Raw genomic sequence first — 27,728 nt, 5'->3', positions numbered from 1 at the left:
ATTATACAAATAAACGATTGAACTAGACGACTAGAAAATATAAATTTTTAACATTTAGAAATACCGTTTAAAGACTTTAAGGCGGGTTACACCTGAAGGCTGTACGCTTTTCGGTATTTTCCAGCCATTACACTTTGATGAGACAGTACTACAACTCTTTTTCGGGTAACTACTATTGTCAAGAAAATGATCACAACTTGTTGACCATTGATTGCATATTTCAGTGAGCAACTTAACAGCATTTTACGAGCACAATAGAGACAGCCCTAACAGGGACCTGGGGTGATGTTTTTCTGTTTAAAGATTTCTAACAACACAACGATCAATCAAAGGCATTGCATAAATTTTCGTAGAGTATTAAATGGCACTAGTATAAAATTAATTTATCTTCAATCACAGATAGCTCAGCTGCAGGCTAGTCTCCTTCACAGCCATTATTTGGGTTACCATGGTAATTGCTTCAAGGGGGATGGAACCAGAAGCCCATGGAACTTAACACATTCAATACCACCAACATAAAAAGAAAACATGTTTGACTGGAAGTTTTATTGAACAACTTTACAGAAGTAAAGGCCTAAAATCAATGTTGCTGCAAAGAAGCAGATTTAAGAGGCTGTCTCCGCTGAGAACTCTCCACTCGATTTTTGACTCCAGAATAAGTTTTCCTATTACTTTTTAATACTAGAACAGGTGCTATTATCTATGCCCACCATTTACTGGGGGCTTTACTTTCTTTTTCTCGTGTAATGTTTAGTTCTTGACTTCCAGTAGTCACATGATTTTTTTAAATTTTTGTACCTTTCAAGTAGTTCCTCAAAACTGGTCACAACTGAGATAATATTTCCCTTCCAGTGGTTATTTGAGTTTGTCACACATATATAATGTCCTTAACATAGCAGTCCGATTAATCTGTTTCAGAAACCCATAAGGGTTTCTGTCTGTTTACGGTTTGCCCCCTCAGTAGAGGATGTATTATAGGGGGTCGTACATTTCACAGACCGCCATGTTTGTTCTTCCTAAACCACAAAATGCTTTCATTTTCTCTTAAAGACCGAAACATCTATAGTTTCTTGACCGTAAACCGCCAGATAAATAGGAATGAACAAGCAATCTGAAGTATGTTGCATGATGTTTGTTTGTTTAATGACAACAGATAATAATAACTTTATGTGCTATTTTTAATATTTTATTTTCACCAACACCAAAAAATCATCAAATTATTATGCTAGCTATTTATTTAGTTGTGTTGTCAACTTTTTTTCTTTTGTCAAATGTTTTGATATGTGCATGTTGCACATTACATGTCATTTAAAATAACATTTGTTAATGTTTTCCTATACATCTTTATGTTTTCTTAACAAAGAGTTACATAATTTTTAAAATACATATGAAATGAATTTTGTAATTCACTAACATTCAAACATCCACAGACATCCAAGCTTGAATTTTATGTTGCCAAGCCACAAAGTTCAAATTATTCAAGACTGGATTTGAAGTGATTCCTTTGCCATACAAATACAAATTTGCTATGTACATCATATCCATGAAATTTCACACTCAGGCATAGGCAAAACGTTTTTTACATTGTGCAAACTTGTCTTACAGCCTGCAAAAACAGGGACCATGTTTTGAACTAAAACATCTTTGAGGTGCTATAAACAAACTATTTCCTGAGTGAATTGAAAGCTTATTTTTTGGCCTTGAGAAATTAAAAATAAATCATTTCATATGTACTTTAAAAGCATGTGTTATGTTGGTCTTGGTCTCAGAATAAGTCTCCCCTTCTGAAGAGAAAAAAACAAAAACAAAAATACTGTTAATAAACTATTGGCTAATAATGAAGATGATTTTTTTTTCAAGTGTGGGACAAAAACGCAAGCATGGATGGGACAAAAAAATCTGAGTCCCCGATGGGAATTGAATCCATGGCTTCTCTAACCAACTGAGCTATGAGACACTCCTGGTGAGCTTGGCCATTTACTAAGTTAATAGGTGACATGCGTCCTGCATACTGCTAGGATCAGCAATGTCGAAATCATCAAGTGTTTAGTAAATACTAAAGATGGTAAATTTTAAGCTTGATGATAAGTAATGAAGATGAATTTTTATTTGGCTGATAGTTGGCAAACAGCAACATCCTGAGTCAACTGTTAAAATCAAGTGGCTGATCAATTCACATTGGTAAAAAAATTAAACATGGTCATATGTGATCATTATGGTGTAACTTTTGATGATTGGCTTCCGAGCAAATTTTTATTTTCAAAACCACCACCCAGAGGTTAAAAAAAACTACATCGAGCCTCCTTAAATCTAGCTTGAGCAAACTGAACAGGTCATAACTGCCTTATAGGCTTTGTCTGACAAAAATGGTGACTTAGTCTGACATGTGTCCTTTCAAGACAACCTTGGTAATGAACAAATGATCTTACCTCATCACAGGACATGTTGTAATCCTCTAAAACTACTCTTGTTCTTGCTAGAATTCTATTACTGAGTTAAAGAATTACAACAAATAAAATTTCACAATATATACAACAATAATACAATTTAGTAATATAAATTCTGTGGGCAATATTTTTTTCTTGGTAATTATTTAGTAAACAAACCCTGTTAGGCAATTGGTATATTAGAGGAATTAGGCTGAACGATTGTCTGAAAAATGAACAGTTGGCAGAGAAGCAAAGTTTCAAGGGCAGCTGTTAATTATTATTAACTGTGAAATTTTGAGGACAATCTTTCAGCCAAGGGCATTATCCTCCAATATGTCAGCAAGCCAGAAAAGGGTTTATCTATTTTATTACTCTCAGATTAATTCTTGCAATGTGCTTTATCGTGGTAAAAAAGAAAACAAACTCACAGTGATAATCACAGCATAACTGCAGGTGAAATAAATGAAAGTTGATTGTTTTATGTAATTTCTTTAACACTTTGATAAAATTGAGGTAAAGCTGAAAAAGTGGCCATTAGATTGTTTCACACTTCTCCATAAAATGAGCAACAGATAATCAAATCAGACAGGGTATATTGCCTGATAGTACCCATTGTCCGAAGACGATGTCTTGCCACAAAATGAGTTTTGACCAATGAGAGTGCATGGAAATTAATTAGTGGGTTATAATTTGTTTTATACAAAAAAATTCTCTAATGTATTTTATTAATTTATTTATCAGTAAAGGATACATATGTGGGGCCATTACTCTTCTATGAATTCCAAGCATAAATAGAATGAATAAATTACAGCAGCTAATTGTAAACAACTTGTGATGCCAAAGGTACTGCAGTAGTGAAGGATGCTACAAGGAAATAAAATAACAATGGAGCCACATGTATGTGTTAAATAGCAATGTACCTAAGGATATGAAATTGTATTGTCAACTGGAATTTGCATATTATGTTGTAGTTTTAAATGAATTCTATGTCAAAAAGATTTTTATTTTTCCTCGTTTCAAATTTAAATGCAATGGCACATTCATCATCTCCTTTCTCTTACTGTTTATTGGAGCAAGAAAAAGTGCAACTTTATTTGTACTTTGACCTTAATCCTCCGCCCCCCCCCCCCACCCACCCAAATATCTTTTCTCAAACACAAATCCAGGTTGCTTGACCCAGACTCACTAACCATAAGCACACTGTGTCGCCAATAACAGCGTGAGATCAAATGCACCAATTAATGGTTTGCACCATGATGAGGGGGGAGGCAACCCACGGAAATTTGACTTCACATAGCTCTACCTGGGAAAGGATTTTGACTTTCACAACAGTCCCCTTGGTGAAAAATTTTACTCAGAAAGTGGAGAAGGCCTGGCCAAGGGTGGGATTGTCACTCTCAATGGAGACCCAAGGGTGGGGAAATTGAGATTTGAAAACCTGAAAATGTCAAATTCCCCTGGGATTACCCCCCCTCCATCCTGGGGAAAACTATTGATAGGTGCATAGAATTAACATAAGTAAGTGGCTGATTACTGGAAAACCTGCAATCCACTAAACAAACTGAGTCTATATTACCTGACAGTCAGTATTTTTATCAGCAAATACAATTACATGAAATTAAAGATGGAATCATACTGGGGGGTGAGTTCAAATTTTTGCAACATGAGAGTGTTCTTGAGTTTTGCAGATATTATGTCCCTGTTTTTTTTTTTTTTTTTTTTTCGAGAAGATATGGGGACCCATTTTGCAAAGATGTCAGTGTTTCCTTGTGACTTAATTTTTGCAACATGTCCCTGTTATGATTTTGTTCTTACTAGTTGTTTGTCCTACATATGCACACAACATGACATTGCCTGTGACCATATGTGATGTGAATTTGTCACTGCTTCGTGTTGGTACTGGGTACTGGCAAAATAATGCTGAGGGTCCCATTCCAGGCGAAGTAAAAATATTCCTAGACGCTTAATGCTACAGAAACCAGGATAAGCTAAGGTGATATGAGCCCATCGGCTCTACGCAGACTTTATCTCAACCTTTCATGTTGCTGTGATATGCATTTCCCTGCTACTTGAGCCTTAGCGTTGGGCCCACTTCAAAAACAACTTATGAGTATCACACTTCAGAAGTCAACTTACATGTTGATTATCTGTTATTAATCCCCAGGCTCCAGCAGCAGTTGCAACTGATGATATAACAAGGATAACTGCAAAAAATAAAAGAAATTTAGCCAAATTAACTTTGCAGCAAAATATTGAGCTTGTACATGTACGGAATTTATACAGGTGCGACTTTGTCATTTCCAATGCACGGATATATTATCATAAAAAATATCATTAAAATATGAACAAAAATGCCAAGCATCGGTTTTGAGTCTCGTGTAATCTTCCTAAGTTAACGATCTTTGGAAATATTTCACTTTGAGCAGAAAAATGCTTCCAATGTGTTCTAGAAACTCACGTCTCCATCTTCCTGCTTGAGGACCTAAACACGACACATACTCCGTTAGCCTTCGTTCAAATGCCTTAAGATCTGCAAAACAGGAACAGATATGCAAAGCTCGTTTTTAAACAATTTTTCAATGACTTTGAAGGTGATCTGAACAATTTGCAGCTCACAAACCTTCCGTAACTTGCTGGCTTGCCATTACAGAAGAACTTCCATTTCTTTTCGTGCTACGGCGCATGCTCCACCTTCGCCAGTAAATTTCGAGCCCGCAATATTTATACCAGAGGTTAACTTTAGCAGAGCAGGCGCTTTGAAGGGTACGAAAATCCAAGATGGTGTCGTATTGGAGGCAAGCCGGTCTAAGGTTGGAAATTTACTTCTTTATTTTCCTTATTACATAGTTTTTATGACATAAAAAGGTTGATGAAACATTTTTCATTCGATCTGTGTTAAGAATGAGAGGATATCAAGTCTTAATTATCTGAAACTCTTTCTAAATATATCTGATATTGCCTCACGAGGGTTTTGAAAATTAGTGGGGACTTAGACGTCAGCTAGCAAAATTGCGCGTGTTCACGGCTATGTATATAAGATATTCCCTAGATTTTCAAAACAATTCTCCCATCATGCTATCAATATCCCTGTGGTTGATGACTGCAAAATATCTTATGAATTTCCTACACCTACCCCCTCCCCCCCCCCCTTCTTGGAACTACAAAGGTACTCTCAAATTCCCCTATTAATATTAATTTTTCACATTAACAAATTATCATGATGTCCATATACTGGGAAAACAGTTGAATGGTTTTCAGTTCTGATTGGCTGGCTTTGTTGTTTTCTTGCTTTTGATTTGTCCACGGTAGCGGGATAAAATGTATTTTAGCCCACTGAATTCTCCTTTTTAGCTTGCTAAATATGCCACAATGCCTGATGAAATAATTATTATGTCTGATTTTGGTCAACACCACCTACAAACCTGGCTGACTACATGATAGTATAAGGCAACATCCTACCCAATTTTACAGGATAATATCCCAAGTCAGCCTTGTAGTTTTCTCTCCAGAGAAGGTGCTAATACATTCATTAATTACCATTGCTTGTAGATTGAACCTGTAAATTTATTCCTTGTCTCCCTAGCTATCTTAACTATTCATCCATCTGTGCGAGGCTTGTCAGAAGATGTCTGAAGCCAGAGTTACGAGTGGAAGCATTAAAGCGTGAAGAATCTCTTATGAAGTCTTTGAAATGGGAAGGTGGTAAGCAAGCTGGGGAAGCAAGTAAGTATTAGTTTAAGGGTTTAAACATTAGTTCATTCCTGTTTTGTATGTCTTGGAAAAATGCAGTTTGATTTTATTGCTCACCAAAGTATTCCAGCCATCTAACTTCCTTAACATTTATAGTCTTGTCACCCTGTTTTATTTGACATACTGTAATGATTCAATTTAGCGCCCAGGGCGCTTATTTACTTTTGGAACCTCAAGACAGGGCGCTTATTTAATTTTTTGAGAAACAACCAAATGTTCAAAATAAAACTTTAAAAAATATTAAAATAACTGAAAATAACAGAAACTGTAACAGTAACAAATTGTTGAAAGTTCAGTTACTTTTAAAAGAATTGTTCATTTAAGCAGTGAATATATACATGTACGGTACGGTAATTTGAATAGGGGTGCTTATTGACAAAAACACATTCAAAGGGGGCGCTTATTATGGAGGGGACGCTTATTTGAAGGAGGGCGCTAAATCGAAACATTAGAGTATTTAGATTTTGCACCAAACCAACTGTCTTTGGCCTGGGGTGGCAAGGCAGATCTGAAATTCCTGCTTCCCAAAGCTTTTACTCCCCACGCAGTGCAGTGCAGTGCAGTGGCTGGAGGTCATCTACAAAATAGCGACATTTTCTTGTTTCTCTGAAGTTTTGGTGAAGTAAAGTGCATGCTTTCTTGCAGGGGTTTTCTAAGATGTGATGTGGTTCCTATTTCTCCCAGTTCACAGTTTATGTTAGATTAGCACTGTTGTGCTAATTGTGGACACTGTAAATAAATAAGCACAAACATAAGCACAACAGTGCTAAATACATTGACACTTACATTAAGTTATTTATTTTTGTTTATTTTTATTTTATTTATTATTAGTTCAAACCACCTTAGAAATCTTATTTCCCACCCTCATTTTTTTCCAACTTCCTTAGACTACCCAACACCTTTATTCCAGTTTTCCTGCCTTTCTGCCACCCCCTCTGCCTCCCCGACCCCACAATACCAGAAGATCTTTTACAAGTATCTTTTCTTTGTCTTGTAGAAACAATCAGCCAGTGATGCCAGTGATGTCCCCTTCACTTCACCTTTGTTAGATGGTTCAAGATCAGCTGCAGTGTGACTTATTACATGATTGGATGTAACCTTTGTGAATAAAACGTTGTAATAAATGATTTTGTTGCGTCTTGTTTCAGTGTAACTGTAATGTTTTTCTTTTACAAGTAACCCTATGAGCATGAAACACTTGTAACAGCCTGAAAAAGATGGTTGCCTGTCTTTCCACACTTAATAGGCCCCTTGTGTATCTTAATCATGTGGTGTTGTCAATCATTTTAAGATGATAAGTGCATTGGTGACTTGGATAAAGTGAAGGGAATGAAGAACCATTTTCAAGTCAAATTACCGGTACACAGAAAATAAAATATCTGGGACCCCCAAGGGGAGTCCAACACGTGTCCTTCCAGAAAGCGGTTGGACACTCTAACCACTAAGTTTAGAGAGGTTCGTGGTAAGCGAGGTGGTGAACTAGGTTGTTATGTTGATATTCAAGCTTCAATAAAAACTGACCACTCGTCCATAATATTAGAACTAGAAGATATTAAAGATAGTCAACGGGGACCAGGTTTCTGGAAACTAAACACTTCCCTGCTGGCCAGGCCTGATTATGTTGAGATGATAAGTAAAGAATTACCCAATTGGCTGGAAGATGCAAGAGATCTGTCAGACAAGCGAGCAAAATGGGACTGGCTTAAATTTAAAATCAAAACTAGCTCAATTATTTATTCAAAGCAGCTGTCAAAAGACCGACAGAGAAGGGAGGAAGAACTTAACGCCAGGCATCAAGACATGCTAAGAAAATTTCAGGAAAACCCTTGCGAAACAACTAGACTAGAAACTGAAAAACTTAAAAGTGAGTTAGAAGCATTATATGACGAAAAAGTAGAGGGAATTATCATTCGCTCCAGAGCAATGTGGCACGAACATGGTGAGAAAAATACTAAATATTTCTTAAATTTAGAAAAGCGTAATAATATTAAGAAGCATATACGTAAACTGTTTGTCAGTGGGTCCATCTCAACTGATCCTTTCGAAATACTCAACGCTGAAAAATGCTTTTATAGAAAGCTCTATAGTAAACAAAAAGTTAATCTAAACGGTGATGAAGCTAATTTCTTCTTTCAAAATCCAAATTTAAAAAGACTCTCCGAGGAATTAAGCACAAATTGTGAGGGAGAAATAACTCTTCAGGAATGCGAAAATATATTAGGCTCTTTTCACACGGGTAAAACGCCCGGAAACGATGGAATTCCAATAGAATTTTATAAAGCATTCTGGCCTTTATTAGGCAAATTTATGGTTGATTCATTTAATGAGGCTTTTTACAAAAAGGAAATGTCTCACTCACAGAAACAAGCTGTTATAACACTTATTGAAAAGAAAGGAAAAGAAAGAAACTATCTTGAAAACTGGAGACCAATATCATTGACTAATGTAGACGCGAAAATTGCATCTAAAGTAATTGCAGCTAGAGTTATTAAAGTCCTACCGGAAATAATTCACTGTAATCAGACCGGTTATGTAAAGGGTAGGTTCATTGGCGAAGCAGCAAGATCAATTATAGATATTATGGACTGTACAAAGAAGCAAAATATACCAGGTATATTACTTTTTATTGACTTCGAAAAGGCATTTGATAGCATCGATTGGGAATTCATGTTAAAGTGCTTAGACGTGTTTGGTTTTGGACCTAGTTTTAAAGGATGGGTAGAAACATTTTATAAAAATATATCTAGCTGTGTGATAAATAATGGGATGTGCACATCTTACTTCGATGTACAGAGAGGAGTCAGGCAGGGCGACCCATTATCACCATATCTCTTTATTATTGCAGCTGAAATTTTAGCTACTGCGATTCGAAGTAAAACAGAAATTCAAGGACTTAAAATAGGGCGAGAGGAATTTAAATTCGTACAATATGCTGACGACCTCACTGTGTTTGTGCCAAATCTCGATTGTGTACAACGTACCTTTCATTTGCTAGATCAATTTGAAACTTGTTCGGGTTTAAAGGTCAATTATACCAAAACTGAAGCTATGTGGATTGGCTCCTGTCGAAATAATACAGCGGCACCTTTGGGACTTAAATGGGTAAATACAGTGAAGGCACTTGGAATAGTTTTTACATATAACGAAACTGAACAATTGCAGAAAAACTTTTATGAAAAACTAAAAGATATTAAGTTGCACACGCGGTTATGGCGTTGCAGAGGTCTCTCACTGCTTGGAAAAGTTACAATAATTAAATCCTTTTTGCTTTCGAAGATGATATATGTATTCTCAGTTCTCCCAACTCCACAAGATTTCATCAAGCAGATTAACACTATTATATATAACTTCCTATGGAATGGGCCTGACAAAATAGCACGAGCAGCAACAATTAATGACATTAAATTTGGAGGGCTAAGGCTGATAGATGTAGAAACTTCAATTAAATCTTTAAGATAAGCCTGGCTTGGTAGAATATTTTCTGAGGGCTCTGTACCATGGAAAGCTTATATTAATCAAATGCTTGACAGTTACGGTGGCACTTTTCTATTGAGATGTAATTATGATGTTAACGGTATCGAGGGGTTTTAATAAACTTAAAGAAGATTTTGGATTAGATGATACAACTGTGTCAAAGGCTTTTCTTAATTTAAAGTCTATTTTATCGGAAACCTTTGTTAGAAGTTTTCAATTTAAACTATTAAATGATATTACATTCACTAATACGCGGTTAGCAAAAATCGGTTATGTTCCAAATGATACTTGTACATTTTGTAAAAATGAGTCAGAAACAGTATATCATTTATTCTATCACTGCTCTTTGACACATCTCTTTTGGGAACACTTTAAAAATTTCTGGTTTGTATTAACAGGCCAACAGGAGGAACTTACGCTAAAAGACGTGTTCATTGGGAAAATAGAAAAAAGTGATTTGTTGAATTATTTTTTAATTCTAGCAAAATTGCATATCTGGTTGAGTCGGAAACATTCAAAAATCCCAAATATTGATGTATTTAAAGAACTAGTTGATCTAAAATATAGAACTGAGAAGTATATAGCAGTAAAAAATAATATGCAGAGCAAATTTCAGACTAGATTCGACTAGATGGCATTTATATATAAGTAATAATAACTAAATCATAAGTTCTTACGAGTAAGATAATGGTAAATAGATAAGATAGTACATAGTATATTGTAACGGTGTCATTGGTATATATGCACCGCAAATCTGTATATAAGTCTGTAAAATTGTAAAATTTCTGTTTGCAAAACAATGGCAATAAATATGTGAAAAAAAAAAAAATGTGTCACGTCCTGCAAAACTGCAAGGCTCAAGACGACGATATGATTAATGTGAATAAATGAGAAGTGGAATGGTGACTTGGGTGAAGTAAAAATGAATGAAGAAGCGTTCTCAAGTCAAATTACTTAGAAAATAAAGTGCACTAATCAATAGGCCACTGTATCGCTAAGAAATCAAGACGGCTATAAGTGTGACCTCCCCACCCAGGATTCAAAATGGAACTGAGGGAACTTGCAATGGACTAGCATACAATCCAGGGGGGGGGGGGGGAAGACCAGTAACCCAAATCACTTCATGCTACAGAACTCGTAATGAGCTCCAGAGGGGCAGGTCATTTTGGCGCGAGCGCGGACTTTTTGCAAATGCCTAGTAACCCTGATCCAGCCTCATTCTGACGGTCTCTCTCTACCCCCTCCCCCCTCCCCCCCGCTTTCTCGTGAGTATTGAAATCTTTGTTGAAACAACATAGGGAAATCTAATTTTAAAAAGGGTACTATCCTTGGCCTGTGAATTCATAACTTCTGTATTTATGTCAATAAGCGCCCCTATTCTATTAACCGATCCTATTGTGGCTAACGGCCCCTACTGAAGTCGTCGACGTCGAATAGATAAACTCATGAACATTCACCGTACCGTACATGTATAATATTTACTACTAAAAGAAACAATTATTTGAAAAGTAACTGAACTTTCAACAATTTGTTTCTGTTACAGTTTCTGTTATTGTTAGTTATTTTAATATTCATTAAAGTTTTGTTTTGAACATTTAGTTGTTTCTAAAAAAAAATTAAATAAGCGCCCGGTCCCGAATAAGGATAATGCTCGCCATCGTGGCGACAAAAGTGTTGTGACCGCTTTTTGAAATTTTAATTGCCAATCACCGAGTTTCTTTTATATTTGTGCTATGTTTTATGGACCATCAATCATATCCAAGTCAAAAATGAAATTTTCAGAAGTGTTTTGTAGTGCGTCAAGAACTAAACAAATACGTAAGAAACAACTTATTGCATATATCGTATGTATTTACTTGTTTTTCATGCAATGTCTCAAAATGTCGTCACACTTGCTTGTTTACAACTTAGCCGGTAGTATATCGATTTCTACGACCGCCATATATGTGACTCAAATTAATAGCTTTACATCCAAAAACTAGTGTTTAAAAAACATGCACTTATAATTAAGAATCTACAATAGCGTTCAAAGTCATAAAAAATTATGGATTTTACTCAATTCCGTTGCTATAACAAAAATAGGTTTCTTTCCAGACAAGACATCTTAAAGTTTTTATTTTTAGCATCAGTGTGGGAGTCCGTATATTTTATTTGTTTAACAGATTAGCAGGTAACAAAATTGAACAATGCAATTAAACAAAACTGGAGTGCAGAAATGAGTTATATGAAAGTACAAATGACACATGGTTGAACAACTGAAACTGTACTAAAGTGAAACTACAAACAAAAGAAAGGCGGCGAATTCTGCAATTAAAATTTTTGATAATAACTTGCCGACGCTTAGCAAGTCTGAATGTCAACCTGAATTCAAGAAAACAAGTTTCACATTTATACGCAAAATTGAGGTTCCTCTCGTACGCAAGTTCGTGTGTGTCACTCGGGTTACTTGGTTCTTTCAATGTTAGAATGCGTCAAATGATTTGCACTTAGCTGAAGTCCCATGTACATTTCCAAAGGCGGTCAGTATACTTCCGTCACTACGATGACAAGCGCTTTCCTCAGCAAAAAGTTACAACATGGGCTGAAAATTTTGTGTAGAGTCATTTACTATACCTCGGCAGTCTGGTTAGTTTTATTATTAATCTATGTGTATTACGGTCAGCTCAACGGCACTTTGAAACCAAGCGTCAAGATAAAAAAGAAGAACAAAACGTTCCTTACACAGGCGAGACAAAAAACGGCGTGTTCTGATTACATGTTTTCTTCACCAGAGGGTTGTCTGCCATGCCCTAGGGGAACATTTAGTTTTTCCGGCTGGAGTGAATGCAGGCCTTGGTTAAACTGCTCGGAAATCGCTCTTCAAGTTCATGCCAGGGAGCAGATCCCCGGGGGAATGATAAAAGGGACATGGCTGGCAGACTGGGAGGGCCATCAAGTTGTCTTTGTGAACTGCTCGCGCCCAAGTTTTAAGAGAATCTGTTTACGCGGAATGACCTGGATGGAACGGCTTCAAGGGCCTTTTGTCACTCGTCTCATCGGGAAATGTTACGATAAACAAGAGGTATAGTAAGTTTTATTTTTTATTTTATGAGCCCTACTGACAGTTTTCAAAATTTGCAATATATCAAAATGGCCCGTGAACAACAGCTTTGTCTTCCCTCGTTAAACAAATGTTTCGGATACAATTAAAATGTCCATAATTTGACATATTATATTAATGAGTCTTCTACCAGGGGGTTTTTTCTTCGAATTTTTGGTGGATGTTTGTACTGTTGCCCAGTTCTCCAGACCAAAATAGATTATTTTCTATACCCATTTTTAGATCATTGTTTGCCTTTCTTTTTTTCATTGGAAGATAAAGAGGCCCGATGAATAGCGATGAGTGCTTTTATGTAGATATGTTCTTTTCCATTTTCGGACCAAAACGGCAACATTTATGGCCTATTTTAAAAAAGACAGTAAAACACATGCTCTCTTGCCTACCAAAAACTATATCTTCGGGGCGGCACTTAATTAACGGTATAGCATGTATCTGGGGACCCCCCCCCCTCCCTCGTGGTGAGTCTATAGATTGCCTAACATGCGATCACTAAAACCATTTCTTCTAAGTGAACTTCGTGCCCAATAAGCTGTTCATGGGGAGACTACAATTTTTTTGCAGATTGTAACGATGTATTATAAACATGGCTCGGCAAATACTCTAGGTAGGCTTCTTCAACAGCCGCAGTTCTCCCACCATAACAATATACAGACAAGATTTCAGCTGTGTATGGATTATGTAAAGATCATGAACTTCATGCACTGCAGTCCTAGTGGAATCCTCGTCATGTGCGATACTCCCACCCTGCGTAAATTACTGTCGCAATACTTGATCACTGATGACTTTCACTTGGTTATAAACGATCTGGATAGTACACAAGAAGTTACACGAGATAAAGGACTTGAATGCAAACAGCAGGAGTTGGGAAAATTTTTCGCACCAGAGCAAAAATGGCCCAATGTATCAACAAGTCTTAGATTGGATATGACGCTGACCTACGACGAAAAAGTGGACATTTGGAAGATTCCTGCAGTCGTGGAAAAGCTACTGGACAGCGTAAACGGGAGTGATTTCGCGAAGAGTAAACTTGAGAGAATTATGGAAAGGTGCCGCGCGACGGATCCTCAGCAACGGCCGACTGCGAACGAGGTGCTACAGGAGTTTTTGAGACTTCAGCAACTGATCACACAATAATTTATGAAATGCATGATTTGCAAAGTTAAAGGTTGAATAAAATGCAAAAGGAAAGGAAAAGTTAGTTGTATCATGTACACCTAGTAAGCATATATACACACTAGAATCCCGATTGAAACTCCCTATTTCTCGGAGCAATTTTCGCTGAGATAAGTGCGCCGAATTTAAATACTTTGACGGGCCATGCTCGAAGAAAGGTTTAAGTGCACAATCGCATTAAAACTGCAGACGAAATTATTCAATACAACAAGCTTTATTTTGTTTCGAATCATTCTTTCACAAATCAAACGTTGAGTAATATCTTCGAAAACGTAAAAATCTACAAAAAACTGAACTGATGCAGTTCGTTCAAAGTTACAAATTTCACTTTGAAATACTCATTTCACTCAAGGTTATACTTCCAGACTTTATACAAAAAGCAGAAAACGGTGACGGATTAAGAGGAGTTCAAAAAGTGAGTTTATGGGAAAGATAGATCTTTTCTTGCTCAAGAAACCGTGGCAAATGGGAACAGGGTTAAAGTTAAGCGGGGAGGGAGTATAAAGTAAGGTTGGTGAGTAAAACGATGCGGGGTAAAAGGGGTAAGGTGGGGTGTAAAGGGTAGCAGGGAGTAAGGAGGGATGGAAAATAAAAAGGGGTCGGGAGTAACCTGCGATCAGGCGTTGGGAGTAAAGCTTGTACATTCTGGCTCGTGTAAGGGGTGTGGGGAGAGGGGGAGGGGTGAAACATTATTGGCCGTTGAGTTTTTAAGTCGAAGGGATTGAAGGGGAAGGGGATGGCTCCCCTAAAATCCGCCACCGCGCTCTAATCAGTAAAGAAATCCTCCCACTCGTACACAGTCCTCCTCTCCTCTTGCTCTTCTCCCCAGGACTCGTCGCCATCATCAGAGGCGTGGTAAGTTTCTAATTCTGCGAGATCGGCGCGGATTTCATCTTCCTCGTCTTTAAGCTTTCGCACCATCTACAAATCAAAAGACAAGAAAAAAATAAGAAAACTGAAATTCAACAAATAAATTACTAAAAGTCTTCCATAGTAGCGTTGAATTAATCTTACTCTGTCGTTGACCTTCTTGGCGTGCCTCTCTCGCAGATTATTTTGCCTGTCAATCTTCTGTTGTTGCTTCATCTTTCTTTGCTCGGTCTTCTCCGCCTTCTGTTTAATGGACGACTGAAGCTGGGTTTTGGCAAAGGCTTGAGCTGCAGCGATCCTGCTTCTATTCCGTGACGCTCTGTTCCCAGCTTGCTTTCGCTTCTCGATTTCCACATTGCGCTTGCTCTCGGCTGCCGCTTGCTTAGCTGCGATTCTCGCAGCAGTAGCTTGGGCCGACGCCTCTGCTGGGTGTGGTCGCCCCAGTCCAGCTCTGCTGCGCGCGCTCTCTCGGATGCGCTGTAATTCCTTGATCTTCCTTTCCTCAGCAGCGCGCATTTTCTCCTTCACATCTTCCAAAGTGGGTTCAGGCGCGACTTTTCGCTTTCTAAAGCGCATCGGCACTCTCGCGGACGGGCAGATGGTCTTCTTGTCTCCAACAGGAATGTCGAAAGCGACCGCGGTTTGCACCTTTCCCGGGAGAGTTGAATTAGTCGAGCTGAGCGGTTTAACGGCGCGGGCAGTATTAGAACTTGAAGAAGCGCTGTAAGCATGGAATGCGAGAATTTCATGCGCAGTTTGCATTAGCTGCTGGTGCGGGCTGACTACAACGCAAGGCCTGCCATTCCTGTAGTTTCGAGTAGGATAACTGAGTCTTTGTTCAGCCAATGCGCGCACGGCATCTTCTATCTCATCTTGCGACGAATAATCAGACTCGCTTGAAGATCCAAGTGAACTGTTACTCTGCAATGACACCATAGAATGAACGGTCGATTCACCATTTTGAGATTCGTATTTCCAAAGCTCTCTGTCTTGACAACATGCCAAGTCTTTGTTGGCGAGCTTCATGTGACTCGGAACCCATTGTGGATTCGCCGGAAAAATCCTTAACGCTGGATCGATTTTGTTGCCTTTAAACTTAGAAAGTAGTGACCCGCACATCTTTCGTAATCAAATGCAGAAACCAATGTTGGAAAAATCGCTGCAGAAACGGTTCTGAAAAATAGTTGTTTGCAACGAGCTGAAACCGTGTCAAAAACTTTCCGAAATGATTAAAAAGTTCGCGTTGCCTTGGAGTCGTTTATTACGTACGAAAAAGACGTCAGCACAAGATTAGAACGCGCTGATGAAACATCCGAAAAAATTAAATCTCGACTACGTATTTCTGGAAATGCATGTTTACGCCGCTAAATTGGATGCTTATGGTTATACAAATGGCTTTTACATGTAACCGTTTTCAGTCAAAATTCTCTAAATGGTCTCTGATTTATGTAATTCCGATTTTTTTCAATTTTAATGTTTCCTTGACAAAGTTCTGAAAACTCTAATCCATATTAGAACTGAATCTGTTTCTGAATGTCTCTTTTTATTTGCTCCAAGGAACGAATAGAGATTCAGAGAGAAATTCGAACGGATGATTCGGATATTTTTAGACATTACATCATGAAAACCAAAGCTGCAACAAGACAAGACGTTAATGAGCAACGATGCGAGTATAGCCATGACTATTAGTTTTGACCGATTTCTTTAAAGTGACTATGTCACGGATTTTACCAGATTTTTGAACAGCCAAAATTTATGTTTGTGTCTCATGAAAGAAATAATAGTCCATTTTTATAAAAAATTGCTATATTAGAGCACTGAAACTGTTAACTAGCATCATTGGCTGCGGATGGCTCGGATGGAAACGGATTGCAATTTCAAAACGTTAGGCAAACGTTTTCAAATTGTTTTCGCGCGTCTTCAAAAAAACGATATTTTTAGTTTGATTTCTATCCTCAAATGAAGATTGTATCATCCTTCAGATGTTCAAAGATATTGTTTTTTTTGGGTTTAGTTGCCTTCCACTAATTTCAGAACAGTTTAGACCAAAAATCTGCGAAATCTCTATGACATAGTCCCTTCAAAGTGCGTTTTCTGCATAGTACTTCCAGATCCTAGGTGTGGTAGCTATTGCTTTATCTTCATCTGGCTTTACGTTAAGATTATCAAAAACTCCGGAAAACAGGGTTCCTCCGCAGCTTGTGAAGCAATGTACAGGTAACTCGCAGGACTCGCCCGTTCTTTTATGTCCCGAGACCCTCGCGTTTCAGAGCATGCACTGGCATAGGCCTTGGCGGATTGTGCTCCTAAAAGTGGCATATTATGCCACTAGCAGTGCTCGAAATTTTGGCAAATTATGCCCAAATTATGCCAGAATTCTCAAATTATGCTCCTGATTTCCGAAATTATGCTCACAAAATGACGTACCTTATTACATGAAATTTTCGCGACACGTTAATTTCGTGATTTTAAAGTGGGCATATTTCGCGACACTTAAATTTCGCGATTTTGCGAAAACTTTGTATTTTTAATCACTTTAAATTCGCGTTTTTGAGTAAGACACAATTGACATTTCCTTAGCAATATTATTTAACATACCCTTGAATTAAATAAAACGACTTCATCAAGGGAACAACAACGTCAAAATTAACAAAAACGCAAGAGCGGGTCTTATTCTCGGCAATAGCAACAACAAAGCAGTTCTCACAATGTCTACAAGTAGGTCATGTTTGTACGTGCATGAGTTATTGTTCTTGAGTCAATTGACGACAACATCCATTTACACTGAAAATCCTTCCTTCAGGGTACTAAACTTAATTTTTTTTGTTGATATAAAGTAAGTCACTTAATTTTCGCGTCATGTTATGTTCGCGACACTTATTGTTCGCGTCACTTTAATTTCGCGATTAAGGTAGATTCTGTACATAAAGGCGCGCAATAACGAGGGGGTGGGTTTTGGCAATTATTTCTGAGTAATAATTTTTTCAGCATCGGTATCTGCAATAATTATTTTTACCAACATGACCCTCTGGAAACTTTCTTTTCGCGCCACTCTATTTTTATCAGGTGGGGCCTGCTTAATTTTTTCCCGTGACTACTTGTGCACGATTTTTTTCTCCTACGTTTCTTCTGCAAAAAATTGCCAAAGAATTGCACAGTCGACCCCATAGCAGGGAAGTGGGGGGGGGGGGGGGGGGAGCTGTCCCTTACGAGATTTAATATAAATCAAGTCAAAACTCCGGTCACATCAAAGTGAATAATGACATGGTCTAAAGCAGTAACACTTTAATAATACTATCTATGGAAGAGCCTTAGCTAACGTCCAAGTGGAAGACTACAAAAATGGCTCTAAGTATTTCGCTCCAAAAGATTTCTCGAAATGTAATTTGTCTCCATAACACCTGATTTGCCTGAAGTCTAATCAGTCCTTTGTAAGATGGACATGTAACTAGCCTGGGGAAATATTTTTCAAATTATACAAGTTCATTTCTATCTCCTGTGCGAGAGACAAAAATATCCTTCTTAATTGATCAGCGCAGTTATAATTACCAAGCAACCAATCAGAAGCAATAAATATATTTTTCATGTCATATCATCAATTCATGTTGTTGGGTCTGAATATTTTACACCTTGCAAGAGATATAAAAGAATTCTGTTTTCTTGGGCTGTTTCTCTGCAAATACTTTGATTTTACTTGGTGTTGTTTCAACAATGTGCAGTTTAATCTCGCATCTGATCGTTTTTTCTCGCAATGCAATAACGTTTCACACATAATTCTAGTGTTCAGCCCCGTAATTTGCACTTAAACAGGTGCCAAGAATTTGCTTAAAAGGCTAATTTAAATTATGTTAAATTTTGTAACAAACTCCCATTTAAGTTTAACTAATAATAAATCTTCTAATTCTCTTTATCTGATTATTTAGCTTTCTGGATAGTTTCTGCATGTAGCTTTTTACAAATACACTTTTCTCACACTGTTGTTCCTAGTTGTACTAAAGCTGATTAATGCTAACTTAGGATAGAAATATCTTTAGAGGGTTTGAATTCATTTGGTTCAAGTACCCTTATTTTCCGTTTTGATTTGAAAGTGTGAGCTTAGCAAAATTCATCAGTAATATTAAAGTTTTAAAGCTGTCTTACAAAAACTGTTAATTTTCGGCTTTGAATGACTGGATTGGTTTTAAGCAAAGCTTGTGTAACCATCATCCTCAAAGATACCGTGGCAGATAATTGGGGCAAGTAGAAGTTAAAAAATTCAAAACTGACATAACGTTTGCAAGAACATGTTGGCACTAATGCTATCAATCATGTACAATAGACAGCAAAAAGGCTTTTTTTCCAATTTTCACTTTGAAAGGCTCATGCATGCTTTCTATTCACTTGTTATTTTTCTCGTTTACCCCAGATCTTTACGACACCTTTGTATTGCACAAAAAAACCTACACTAAAACACAGGCTGTCTTTCAGTCCATTGTATCTCTCTCGAATGATTTTCTGCTCTGGGTCTCAGAGGATGGTCACTCTAAGCTTTTCCTAAATGTAAGTAATTACTTGTTCATTTTTTATCACATTCCTATAATCACATTGGAGTGATTTCACAGAACCCATGAAACAAACTTTAATAGTCTGTATCTAGAACGGTTTGCAATAAATCCGGTGCCAAGTCAGATTCACTGTTGACTTGAAGCTAATCTGTTTGAGTTCATAGCCATCTATGATATTCAAAATTGCTAATGATTGTCGTCTACTCTTGCATGTGTTGAAAAACCTGATCTAGTTCAAGTTGTCATAAATACATAAAAGATAACAATGGAATTACTGCCTAATAGTTTTGAAAAATCACTCTACTCAAAAATGCAATAAACTTACAAAATAAACAAGGTTAGTTTCTAAATAAAGTAAGGTCTAGATGACAAAAGCTGTGGAATGGTTTGGTTAGACACACTCTACAAAATAATGGGTGCTAGAAAATACCTTACAAAAATACACCCTGAAAACTGAACAGTTTTTGGCTTTTAAATATGTTCAATGTTAAAATGATCTTGACGCCATTTTAGTAACACACCAACCTTGCATGTTAAAGCACTGGTACATATGAAATGAAAGTTTTCATATGTAAAAATACAAATACTCTATGTTAATGTAGTTCAAATAAAAAATTTCTGTTGGCTAGTAGGGGCATTTTAACCTACATATTGGAGCTGAATTATCAAGAAAGCAGAAATCAATTCATTCACTCTAAACAAAACTATGCTTTCTAATCAACAGTACTAACAATGAAAAGAGGTATGCCTCATTTGATGAAAAGTCATTTTTCAATCACAGAAAATCTAACCTTTGTGAGTGTTTATCTGTTAGCTGATTTGCTTTTAACCCTATGCTAGTGTATAAGTACAGAGATGAATAACACATTAACACTAAAATTAACTAACTCCAGTTTGTCACTTCTGAAACACACCTTTATAGCACTAAATGTCTGAATTTAACACAAAAACTCTATTAAACTTCCTGGAGAGTGAGTTCTTTCTTTTATGATCTTTTGAAGGGGAGTGCACATACATGTAAATGTGTATAAAAAAGTGCAGTTCCAGAAAATATCCATACCAACCCCATGGAAGGTTATTGGGAATTCTTAGGGGGATGGGGGTCTTAAAAGCTAACATTTTAAAAGGAATGTATGAAGCTAAACTGGAATATTTTCAGGGGTAGTGGGTAAGTTCAAACAAAAACCTTCCATGGGGGGGAGGGGGTTAGACTATTTTCTGGAACAACACAACAGACATTGGGATGAAGGGGTTGGGAGGGGAGGACTCATTAAAGAGGACGAAGAGGTTTAATAGAGCTTTTATGGTACTAGTTTAGAGCATCATTACCAAGACCAAACTAAAAGAAACTAATGGACGACTTTGCAGTTTCCCTGAGTCTATCAATAGCATCCTCTGAGATGCAAAGACAGCCTTCAACTCCCAGATGTGTCAAACAAGGTAGTTGGTTTACGACACATTCAATGCTAGCATCTGTGATTGACATACAACTTGTCAAAGTCATGTCTGTCAAACCCTTCAAGTGCACAACTGCCTGCTTGATTCCTTCATCAGTAATGAGATTTGAACCAAGATCAAGCTCTTCTAGATTTGTGAGAGATTCCGAGGCTTTGATCAGACCTCTGTCTGTTATTTTACATCCTTCAACACCAAGGGAAACAAGCTTGGGCAAATGTCGGCTGACATAAACAAACCCATGGTCTGTTACTTTGGTCTGGTCTAAAGTTAGTTGTTTGAGTTCTTTGAGATATTTTCCAATCTCACAAACACCTGCAGAGTAAATATAATTACACACGGTTAAAATAACAATTTTCCCATTTATGAAAGAATGGTGATGTATAATAATTATAATAATAAGTATAATATTATAATATTTAATTAAACAATAATAATTTATTATTGTTGTATAGTAACAATAATAAATTATTATCGTTTGAATAAATTGGATAATTCCAGAAAATATCCATACACCACGACGGACGGCTTCAATATTTTAACCCCCCCTTACCTTCGGAAATTCCAAAATGTGTTACCCCCCCATGCCCTCGGAATTCCATAATCCTTAATCCCCCCTCCCGTTCGGATTTTTCCTTTTTTCTTTAAGTCCTTTACAATTCCCGGCAGGGTTTGCAAATATGCCCAATTTGGCGTATTTTACATCAAATTATTTCAAATGACTCAATCTGTAACAGAGGTTGGGATGAAAATGTAAAAAAAATAAGAGTTTTCTCCTTACTCTTGTTCAACAGATACAACCTACATTAACTTTACATTGCCCCAAACTGGTACAGAACATTAAAATAACAATATTGTGTTATGTGTGTACTTTCGGAAGATAATACGATTGAGTGCACTGACATATCTGCCATCTTGAATTTGAGCCTCTGCGGTCAACAGTCGCTCCCAATTCCACGTGCTTCAAAATGGCGTCTCGAAGTGTGGCAAAATAGTTTCGCGTTCCCTTGAATGTGCTGAATATGTTGTGGATCCGCTTTGACAAGAAAAAGGAGTAAATGAAGACATTCATCAACGTTAAGGCCTCTGGAGCTTGATGTACAACCCACATTTTATTGGTTTTCTTTTGTAAATGAACGCAAACACACGCCTGATCGATCGATACTTGTCTTGTATCTTCTTGTATCCTGCTTCTGCGGCGCAGTCATCAGTTTGTACTTTATTTACAAATGAGTAATCCACAAAATTAGCATTTCAAGGAACACTCTTTTGTCTGTCTCCTCTGGAAATCCAAGATCTGGAACTCCCCCATGCCTTCAGAATTCCAATCATAAGTATCCCCCCATGCCCTCGGAATTCCAGTTCAAAGAACCCCCCCTTGCCCTCGGAATTCCAAAAAGCCGTCCGTCGTGGTGTATGGATATTTTCTGGAACTGCCCATTATTTATTCAGGGAAAAATACATAAGGCTGGGTGTTTTTTACTTGTTTGTTGTTATTCTACTTGCCTAAAGACTAAAATAAATAAATAAATAAATAAACATGACCCATAAAAAACCCAGCTATGTCGCACAATAGAAATTAAATACCGTAAAGTTCCGGTTATAAGCCCTGGGCTTACACAACTTCGTAAGGAGTTTTGTGTGGGCTTATAAGTGGAGGGGCTTATATCCGGGAGGGCTTATAAGCGGAATTAAAAAACGTTTCGAAAAGAGCCACGGGAGTGTTGATAGAAATACGTTTTTAAGTTAAAAACGCATAATAAAGCAACATTTAGCCCTGTTCAGTACTGTCACCTGGCAGAGGGGGCTTATATCCGGAGGGGCTTATAATCAGATGTATGTTTTTGTTTCCAGGTAGATGGGCCTATAATCAGTGAGGCTTATAACTGGAATTTTACAGTAATTGTTTTATTAGGCATAAATAACACTTGTGTATTTTGACTTTCAAATCATATTAATAAACAGTGGTAGCTGTGAGACAAAAAAGTATAATAAAAAGATAATCCCAATAAAATTGTAACTAAGGTACCTTGGTTGGAAACACGCCTGCAGTAGGACAAATTCAACTGCTGTAATTGAGTCAAGTTGAAGGCAAGAATCCCAACACCAGCATTTGTCACTCCACAGCAGTCCATTAAATCAAGACTTGTAAGATTTGTCACAAAATTTGCTATGTACTTCACACCAACATTTGTGAGCTTGGAATGAGACGACAATATCAAAGATTTCAAATTTTTTAAATATGGAGCCATCCTTGCCATTCCATCATTACTAATTTCACAGTTCCTTAGGTCAAGTGTTTTCAACTGCGTCAGCTTGCTGGCGATGGTTGTGACTCCTCTGTCTGCCAATTTTTGACTGCTCAGTGATAATGACTCCAGTTTCTGCAGGTGCGAGCCAATCAAATCCGCGGTATTGTCACTGATTGTTTCAACATACCCGACATCTAACACCTTCAGATTTGGCAAGCTTTTGATAAGAGTATGCATTGCAGAATCACTGATGCCATCACAGAAATCAAATGCTAAACATCTAAGCTCAGTCAACCGGGATATGTCTGTGAACATAACTTCAATGTCTTGAACGCTGTTTGCAAAATGCATGTGATCACCACCACCAAATGACAAATGTTTTAATTTCGTCAAATGTTTTGTCACATGGCCAATACCTTCAGTTGTCACAAATGGGCAGTCCTTGACGTCAAGAAATGTGATTTCAGGAAGGTTCTTAGCCACTAGTTCAACTGCTGCATCATTTATTCCGTGACTCCATTTAAAATCAAGTACAGTTAAGTCCTTGAGATTCTCAGCCACATGTCGTACACCAAGCACAGTCACCCAGTCACATCCCCGCAGACTAAGACTGTACACTTTGGGACAGCTGGTTGCGAGCGTCTTCAGACACCCATCAGTCAGCCCTTCACACCAAGTCAAATCCAACACCTCAAGCTCACTTAAATGTTTGACAAAACTTTGGAAACCAGCTTCAGTAATGTTATCACAGTCCTCCAAAGTGAAACTGTTTAGTTTCTTGATGTGAGGCCCACATGCATCTAAAACACTGTCAGACAACCGTCCACATCGTCTGAAGGAAAGGTGTTGTAGCTGATGTAATTTCGGAATTTCTTCTCTGAGAAACGCCTCACTAACCTGCGGGCACCCTCCTAAATTAAGATGAGTAATCTCCGGTAAATTAGAGAACAGAATTGACAAGTCATCGTTGTTAGCCCTCGAGCAGTTCACCCTCGTAATTTTTCGTCGGCTTAGGCTTTTGACGAGAGCCTCTGAACAATTTAAAGGGAGCACTACTGTAACCCCACGCCACAATGACGGCAGGTTAGTCACTCTGTTCCATAAACGACAAACTTGCGCAGCAATTTGCTTCTCTGAAACGTCAAGAAACGAGAACACAATGGCTGCAATATCTGCGATGAGTGGACCTTGGTGTTCAGTAGAAAAATTCATGGCCACTTGTCAAATTACGTTCAAAACCTTCCCCTTTAGGAAGGCATGAAAACAAAGAAAATCTATATTCCTGAATAGTATTTAGGCCGCTTCGTATTGCAGCTTTGTCTTACTTTCGACCAAACACTTCCATTCAGTTTTGTGGTTCCTCGGAAAAAATCAAATATGGTTGCTCTTATCGAGTGCACCGGCGTTTTCGCGGCAAAAGACTGGTATTGAAATACGACAAGACGACGACAACCGATATTTTACCGAAGTTATCCGAACCTTTACGAAAATCGTCGATTTTCAAAATGGCGGACGAACTTCAGTTGAATGGGGATACAACTGTTAGCAGCGATGGCGCAGTTTCCGAAGGTTATTTACCGGCAGAATGTAAATTTAAGGTTCATACATTCTCTGACACGCTTCTTGATCAAAAAGTTCATTTTCAAATTCTCAAAATGACGGACAGTTTGTATGTGTGGATTGGATCCTCTCCTGAAATGAATGCACTTGCTGTAGCTATGTGCACAAAATACGTGAGTAGCCTTTAGAAAATGTTTTTAAAAATAACCGTTAAAGGATATCTAAGCTGTCATTGTGAATGTGGAGAAGAGTGATTGTACCCTGATTTTAATATTGTTTTTTTCATGAGGGGTTAAGGCAGGCCAGGGGGTGGGGGAATCGGGGTAGTTACTTCATAAACAGTGACGAATTTAGGGGAAGGGGCCGGGGGGCCTGGGCCCCCACCTTATTTTTAGGCCAAACCGAGGCCTGTAGGGCCGAGAAAAATTATTTTCGAGAGGGGGTCCCTTCCAGGGTCTGGTTGATAGCCCCCCCCCCCTATCCGAAAGGTCTGGATCCGCCACTGATAGGTCAAGACTCTAATAAACTCAGTTTGTGTGTAACATATTATTCAAGGTCATCGCAAAATGTCTGAGCATTTTTCAAAAATTTGTTTTGATTTGTTTTCCTTTTGCAATTATTGTGTATCCCAGTAAAGTTTTTGAGTCTCCATCTTTCCTGTTGTCCCCCCCCCCCTAAATCTGAATCCATAACATGGACACTTGTAACTCTCCCAGGGCCATTCTTCATCCAGATGCCAATGGACTATGATGGCACCCAGGCAAAATGCTGGGAGTAACCTGTAATGACAATACTTGTAAGCCAAAATTAATATGGGCTGTCAGGTTGATGAAGGTCATGAGATCCCACTATCAATGTGACTACAAAGAAACTTGCTCCAATCTTGAAGACTTGAATGGAGTGTGGGAAAATGTAGCGTGCGAGGTGAATGCATGTGCAAATTAGATGAGATGGTCTGCTTGTGTTTTCATGAGGTTTTTCCCTTTCCAATTCTCCAAGTTAAGACCATTTTAGTTGCCATGGCAACTAAAATTTTGGACCTGGTTACTAAATTGGAACTGAAGTCACCAGCCTGGCGACTAAAACTGAGAAGGATTGAAAGCGTGAGCTTCATTTAGTAACTAAAATTTTACACCGGCAACCAAACTTGAGCAGTCAGTGGCGGCCACTAAGGGAAAAAATAAACTTGGAGGGTTGCTTTCCCAAAACCCTTTGAGCCTACATGTGGCAGGTAGAGAGAGAACTAGAACATCTTGGAATGACTGTTTTGTTTTGACAGGATTCAGTGCCATCAGTTGTGAACCTCATAGGAAGTAAAGCTGATCTAAACTCAACAACACTTGCACAACGGCTGGGTAAGAACAATCTAGGTCATACCAAGTTTAATTACTGGTACTGCACCCTGATTACCAGTTTTGATTACTACCTGAGGGCTTAGAGGGGTACTGCCGTAAAATGGTCTTTATAGGTATGTGCTGTGGATATGGTTTTTTAAGGTTCTGCTTTTGGCATGGGTAGGGATTTTTTATGTCAAGTCTAGAATAGGTTGCGAGATGCAGCTGAACGTGGTCTAATACAGGGCTGGAGTCCCAGCAGCACAACCCACCCAAATATTCCCAGAAAGATATCCCCCTGACTCTCAAACTTGCCTCATTGAATCAAACTGGTCTGATTTTTGGGGAGAAGTCTCTGAGACTTTGTCCCTCATATTGTAAGGTTATGATATTGTGTTTATTCCTGAGTACATGTGTGGCACTAGTTTCCCTTAACCTAGAATGTACTACAGTGTCTTAGCAACCAATACCTCTGTTTGTACATTTAAACTTTAAATATGGGATTTATCCTTAGGACAGGCTAACTGTTTCATTGAAAAGAAGAAATGAGGGATTATATGGGTAGCACGATGACATGAGTTTTCACATAGAGCTTGCTATATATACTGGTAACTGTTGTCTTACACAGTAATTTGAGCTAAAGTGGATGCCATTTGTAGTCAAGACAACATTGTTACTCCACTGCTTTATTTTCATAGCTTGTTGTAATATTTCTACTGGTTGTTAGAAATAACTTGTAATATTTCTATGAATATTATTTTCTTGCCAGCCAAGAAGACCAACAAACAGTGCTTTGTGAGCTACAATATACCAACAGAAAACATGCTGTTAAGCTTGGTGGAACAAAGAATCAACCAGGAGATGAAAGACAAGCCACAGCTGTTTTAAATATTTATCTGTCATCTTTGGAAATGAAGAGGCCGAGCCCTAGTGGATAAGTCAGAAGAGTGCTGTTATGCTTGGGAACAATATGCTTGGTAAACGTACAACACAACCTGACAAAGAGACCATTGTAAACAGTGGTCTCTGTGACTCTCAGGCTTCATATGAAATTGATAGTATAGTGGCCAGCGATAATCAAAATGAAGCCAGGATATTATGGCAGAGTAAACTGACAAGGAGAGTTCTAGTACAAGACATTGAGTGAACTCTCCACATGGGTTGTTTGCCAGTTTATCAGATACTTAGGTAGTATGTCTAAACATTGACAAACTCATGCAATGTAATGGCAACATGTGGACACATTTGTGGTTCTGAAACTGAGGTCCATAATTTATTATGTAACAAGGAATATTCCTAAGCTACCATAATGATTCGATTCGATTTTTGCACCTTAAGGGAGGGCGCTTATTCGGGACAGGGCGCTTATTTAATTTTTTGCGAAACAACCAAATGTTCAAAACAAAACTTTAATATATTTTAAAATAACTAACAATAACATAAACTGTAACAGTAACAAATTGTTGAAAGTTCAGTTACTTAAGCAAGAATTGCATGTATGAACGGTACGGCATGCATGTACGGTACCGTGAATGTTCATGAGTTTATCTTTTTCGACGTCGTTGACTTCAGTAGGGGCAGTGAGCCACAATAGAAGCGCTTTTTAGAATAGGGGCGCGTATAAGAATGGGGGCGCTTATTGAAATAGGGGCGCCTATTAACAAAAACACATTCGAAGTGGGGCGCTTATTCGAAAGGGGGTGCTTATTGGAAGGAGGGTGCTTAATCGAATCATTATGGTAATGAATATAATAGTCAAATTATAATTCCTATTACAGTACAGCACT

The 27,728-nt window shown here is 37.9% G+C and overlaps 6 protein-coding genes across 6 annotated transcripts; 3 read left to right on the top strand and 3 right to left on the bottom strand.

The window, feature by feature from the left end:
- Window positions 1–529: 529 nt before the first annotated feature.
- On the bottom strand, window positions 530–5,179 carry LOC144651990 (nuclear envelope phosphatase-regulatory subunit 1-like). Its single transcript, XM_078512066.1, has 6 exons — window positions 5,050–5,179; window positions 4,888–4,959; window positions 4,566–4,633; window positions 3,181–3,293; window positions 2,430–2,484; window positions 530–1,784 (listed from the first exon to the last, which is right to left on the bottom strand). Exons 1-6 carry the CDS (start codon window positions 5,111–5,113, stop codon window positions 1,749–1,751), a joined length of 408 nt encoding a protein of 135 aa, XP_078368192.1. The 5' UTR covers window positions 5,114–5,179; the 3' UTR covers window positions 530–1,748.
- On the top strand, window positions 5,153–7,306 carry LOC144651987 (ATP synthase F(1) complex subunit epsilon, mitochondrial-like). The gene is made up of 3 exons (XM_078512065.1): window positions 5,153–5,239; window positions 6,013–6,152; window positions 7,177–7,306. Exons 1-3 carry the CDS (start codon window positions 5,208–5,210, stop codon window positions 7,191–7,193), a joined length of 189 nt encoding a protein of 62 aa, XP_078368191.1. The 5' UTR covers window positions 5,153–5,207; the 3' UTR covers window positions 7,194–7,306.
- A 4,889-nt stretch (window positions 7,307–12,195) lies between these two features.
- LOC144648253 (protein O-mannose kinase-like) lies at window positions 12,196–13,887 on the top strand. The gene is made up of 2 exons (XM_078507873.1): window positions 12,196–12,714; window positions 13,315–13,887. Exons 1-2 carry the CDS (start codon window positions 12,196–12,198, stop codon window positions 13,885–13,887), a joined length of 1,092 nt encoding a protein of 363 aa, XP_078363999.1.
- A 234-nt stretch (window positions 13,888–14,121) lies between these two features.
- Window positions 14,122–16,049, bottom strand: LOC144652705 (uncharacterized). Its single transcript, XM_078512755.1, has 2 exons — window positions 14,941–16,049; window positions 14,122–14,847 (listed from the first exon to the last, which is right to left on the bottom strand). The coding sequence occupies exons 1-2, from the start codon at window positions 15,913–15,915 to the stop codon at window positions 14,692–14,694; spliced, it is 1,131 nt and encodes a 376-aa protein (XP_078368881.1). The 5' UTR covers window positions 15,916–16,049; the 3' UTR covers window positions 14,122–14,691.
- Window positions 16,050–19,138: 3,089 nt separating this feature from the next.
- LOC144649885 (uncharacterized) lies at window positions 19,139–24,434 on the bottom strand. The gene is made up of 2 exons (XM_078509479.1): window positions 22,825–24,434; window positions 19,139–21,110 (listed from the first exon to the last, which is right to left on the bottom strand). Exons 1-2 carry the CDS (start codon window positions 24,257–24,259, stop codon window positions 20,680–20,682), a joined length of 1,866 nt encoding a protein of 621 aa, XP_078365605.1. The 5' UTR covers window positions 24,260–24,434; the 3' UTR covers window positions 19,139–20,679.
- A 110-nt stretch (window positions 24,435–24,544) lies between these two features.
- On the top strand, window positions 24,545–27,640 carry LOC144651959 (proteasome assembly chaperone 4-like). The gene is made up of 3 exons (XM_078512037.1): window positions 24,545–24,780; window positions 25,887–25,962; window positions 26,711–27,640. Exons 1-3 carry the CDS (start codon window positions 24,553–24,555, stop codon window positions 26,827–26,829), a joined length of 423 nt encoding a protein of 140 aa, XP_078368163.1. The 5' UTR covers window positions 24,545–24,552; the 3' UTR covers window positions 26,830–27,640.
- Window positions 27,641–27,728: the final 88 nt, after the last annotated feature.

The sequence above is a fragment of the Oculina patagonica genome, chromosome 4, assembly GCF_052425735.1.
Source record: "Oculina patagonica isolate OP01 chromosome 4, crgOcupat, whole genome shotgun sequence".
In the NCBI taxonomy this organism is placed as follows: domain Eukaryota; kingdom Metazoa; phylum Cnidaria; class Anthozoa; order Scleractinia; family Oculinidae; genus Oculina; species Oculina patagonica.
This window is presented reverse-complemented; position numbering and strand designations above follow the sequence as displayed.

What these genes read in the sequence shown, in the direction of transcription:
- LOC144648253 (XM_078507873.1), top strand. Translation starts at nt 12,196, where the DNA reads ATGACAAGCGCTTTCCTCAGCAAAAAGTTACAACATGGGCTGAAAATT. An exon ending in AATGTTACGATAAACAAGAG is followed by an intron (nt 12,715 to 13,314) that starts GTATAGTAAGTT and finishes ATTTTTTTGCAG; the next exon opens with ATTGTAACGATGTATTATAA.
- LOC144651987 (XM_078512065.1), top strand. Translation starts at nt 5,208, where the DNA reads ATGGTGTCGTATTGGAGGCAAGCCGGTCTAAG. An exon ending in TGGAGGCAAGCCGGTCTAAG is followed by an intron (nt 5,240 to 6,012) that starts GTTGGAAATTTA and finishes TTGTCTCCCTAG; the next exon opens with CTATCTTAACTATTCATCCA.
- LOC144649885 (XM_078509479.1), bottom strand. Translation starts at nt 24,259, where the DNA reads ATGAATTTTTCTACTGAACACCAAGGTCCACTCATCGCAGATATTGCA. An exon ending in CAGGCGTGTTTCCAACCAAG is followed by an intron (nt 21,111 to 22,824) that starts GTACCTTAGTTA and finishes TTTACTCTGCAG; the next exon opens with GTGTTTGTGAGATTGGAAAA.
- LOC144651959 (XM_078512037.1), top strand. Translation starts at nt 24,553, where the DNA reads ATGGCGGACGAACTTCAGTTGAATGGGGATACAACTGTTAGCAGCGAT. An exon ending in TAGCTATGTGCACAAAATAC is followed by an intron (nt 24,781 to 25,886) that starts GTGAGTAGCCTT and finishes TTGTTTTGACAG; the next exon opens with GATTCAGTGCCATCAGTTGT. An exon ending in AACACTTGCACAACGGCTGG is followed by an intron (nt 25,963 to 26,710) that starts GTAAGAACAATC and finishes TTTTCTTGCCAG; the next exon opens with CCAAGAAGACCAACAAACAG.
- LOC144652705 (XM_078512755.1), bottom strand. Translation starts at nt 15,915, where the DNA reads ATGTGCGGGTCACTACTTTCTAAGTTTAAAGGCAACAAAATCGATCCA. An exon ending in CCAAGAAGGTCAACGACAGA is followed by an intron (nt 14,848 to 14,940) that starts GTAAGATTAATT and finishes TTTGATTTGTAG; the next exon opens with ATGGTGCGAAAGCTTAAAGA.
- LOC144651990 (XM_078512066.1), bottom strand. Translation starts at nt 5,113, where the DNA reads ATGCGCCGTAGCACGAAAAGAAATGGAAGTTCTTCTGTAATGGCAAGC. An exon ending in AAGCCAGCAAGTTACGGAAG is followed by an intron (nt 4,960 to 5,049) that starts GTTTGTGAGCTG and finishes CCTGTTTTGCAG; the next exon opens with ATCTTAAGGCATTTGAACGA. An exon ending in TCAAGCAGGAAGATGGAGAC is followed by an intron (nt 4,634 to 4,887) that starts GTGAGTTTCTAG and finishes TATTTTTTGCAG; the next exon opens with TTATCCTTGTTATATCATCA.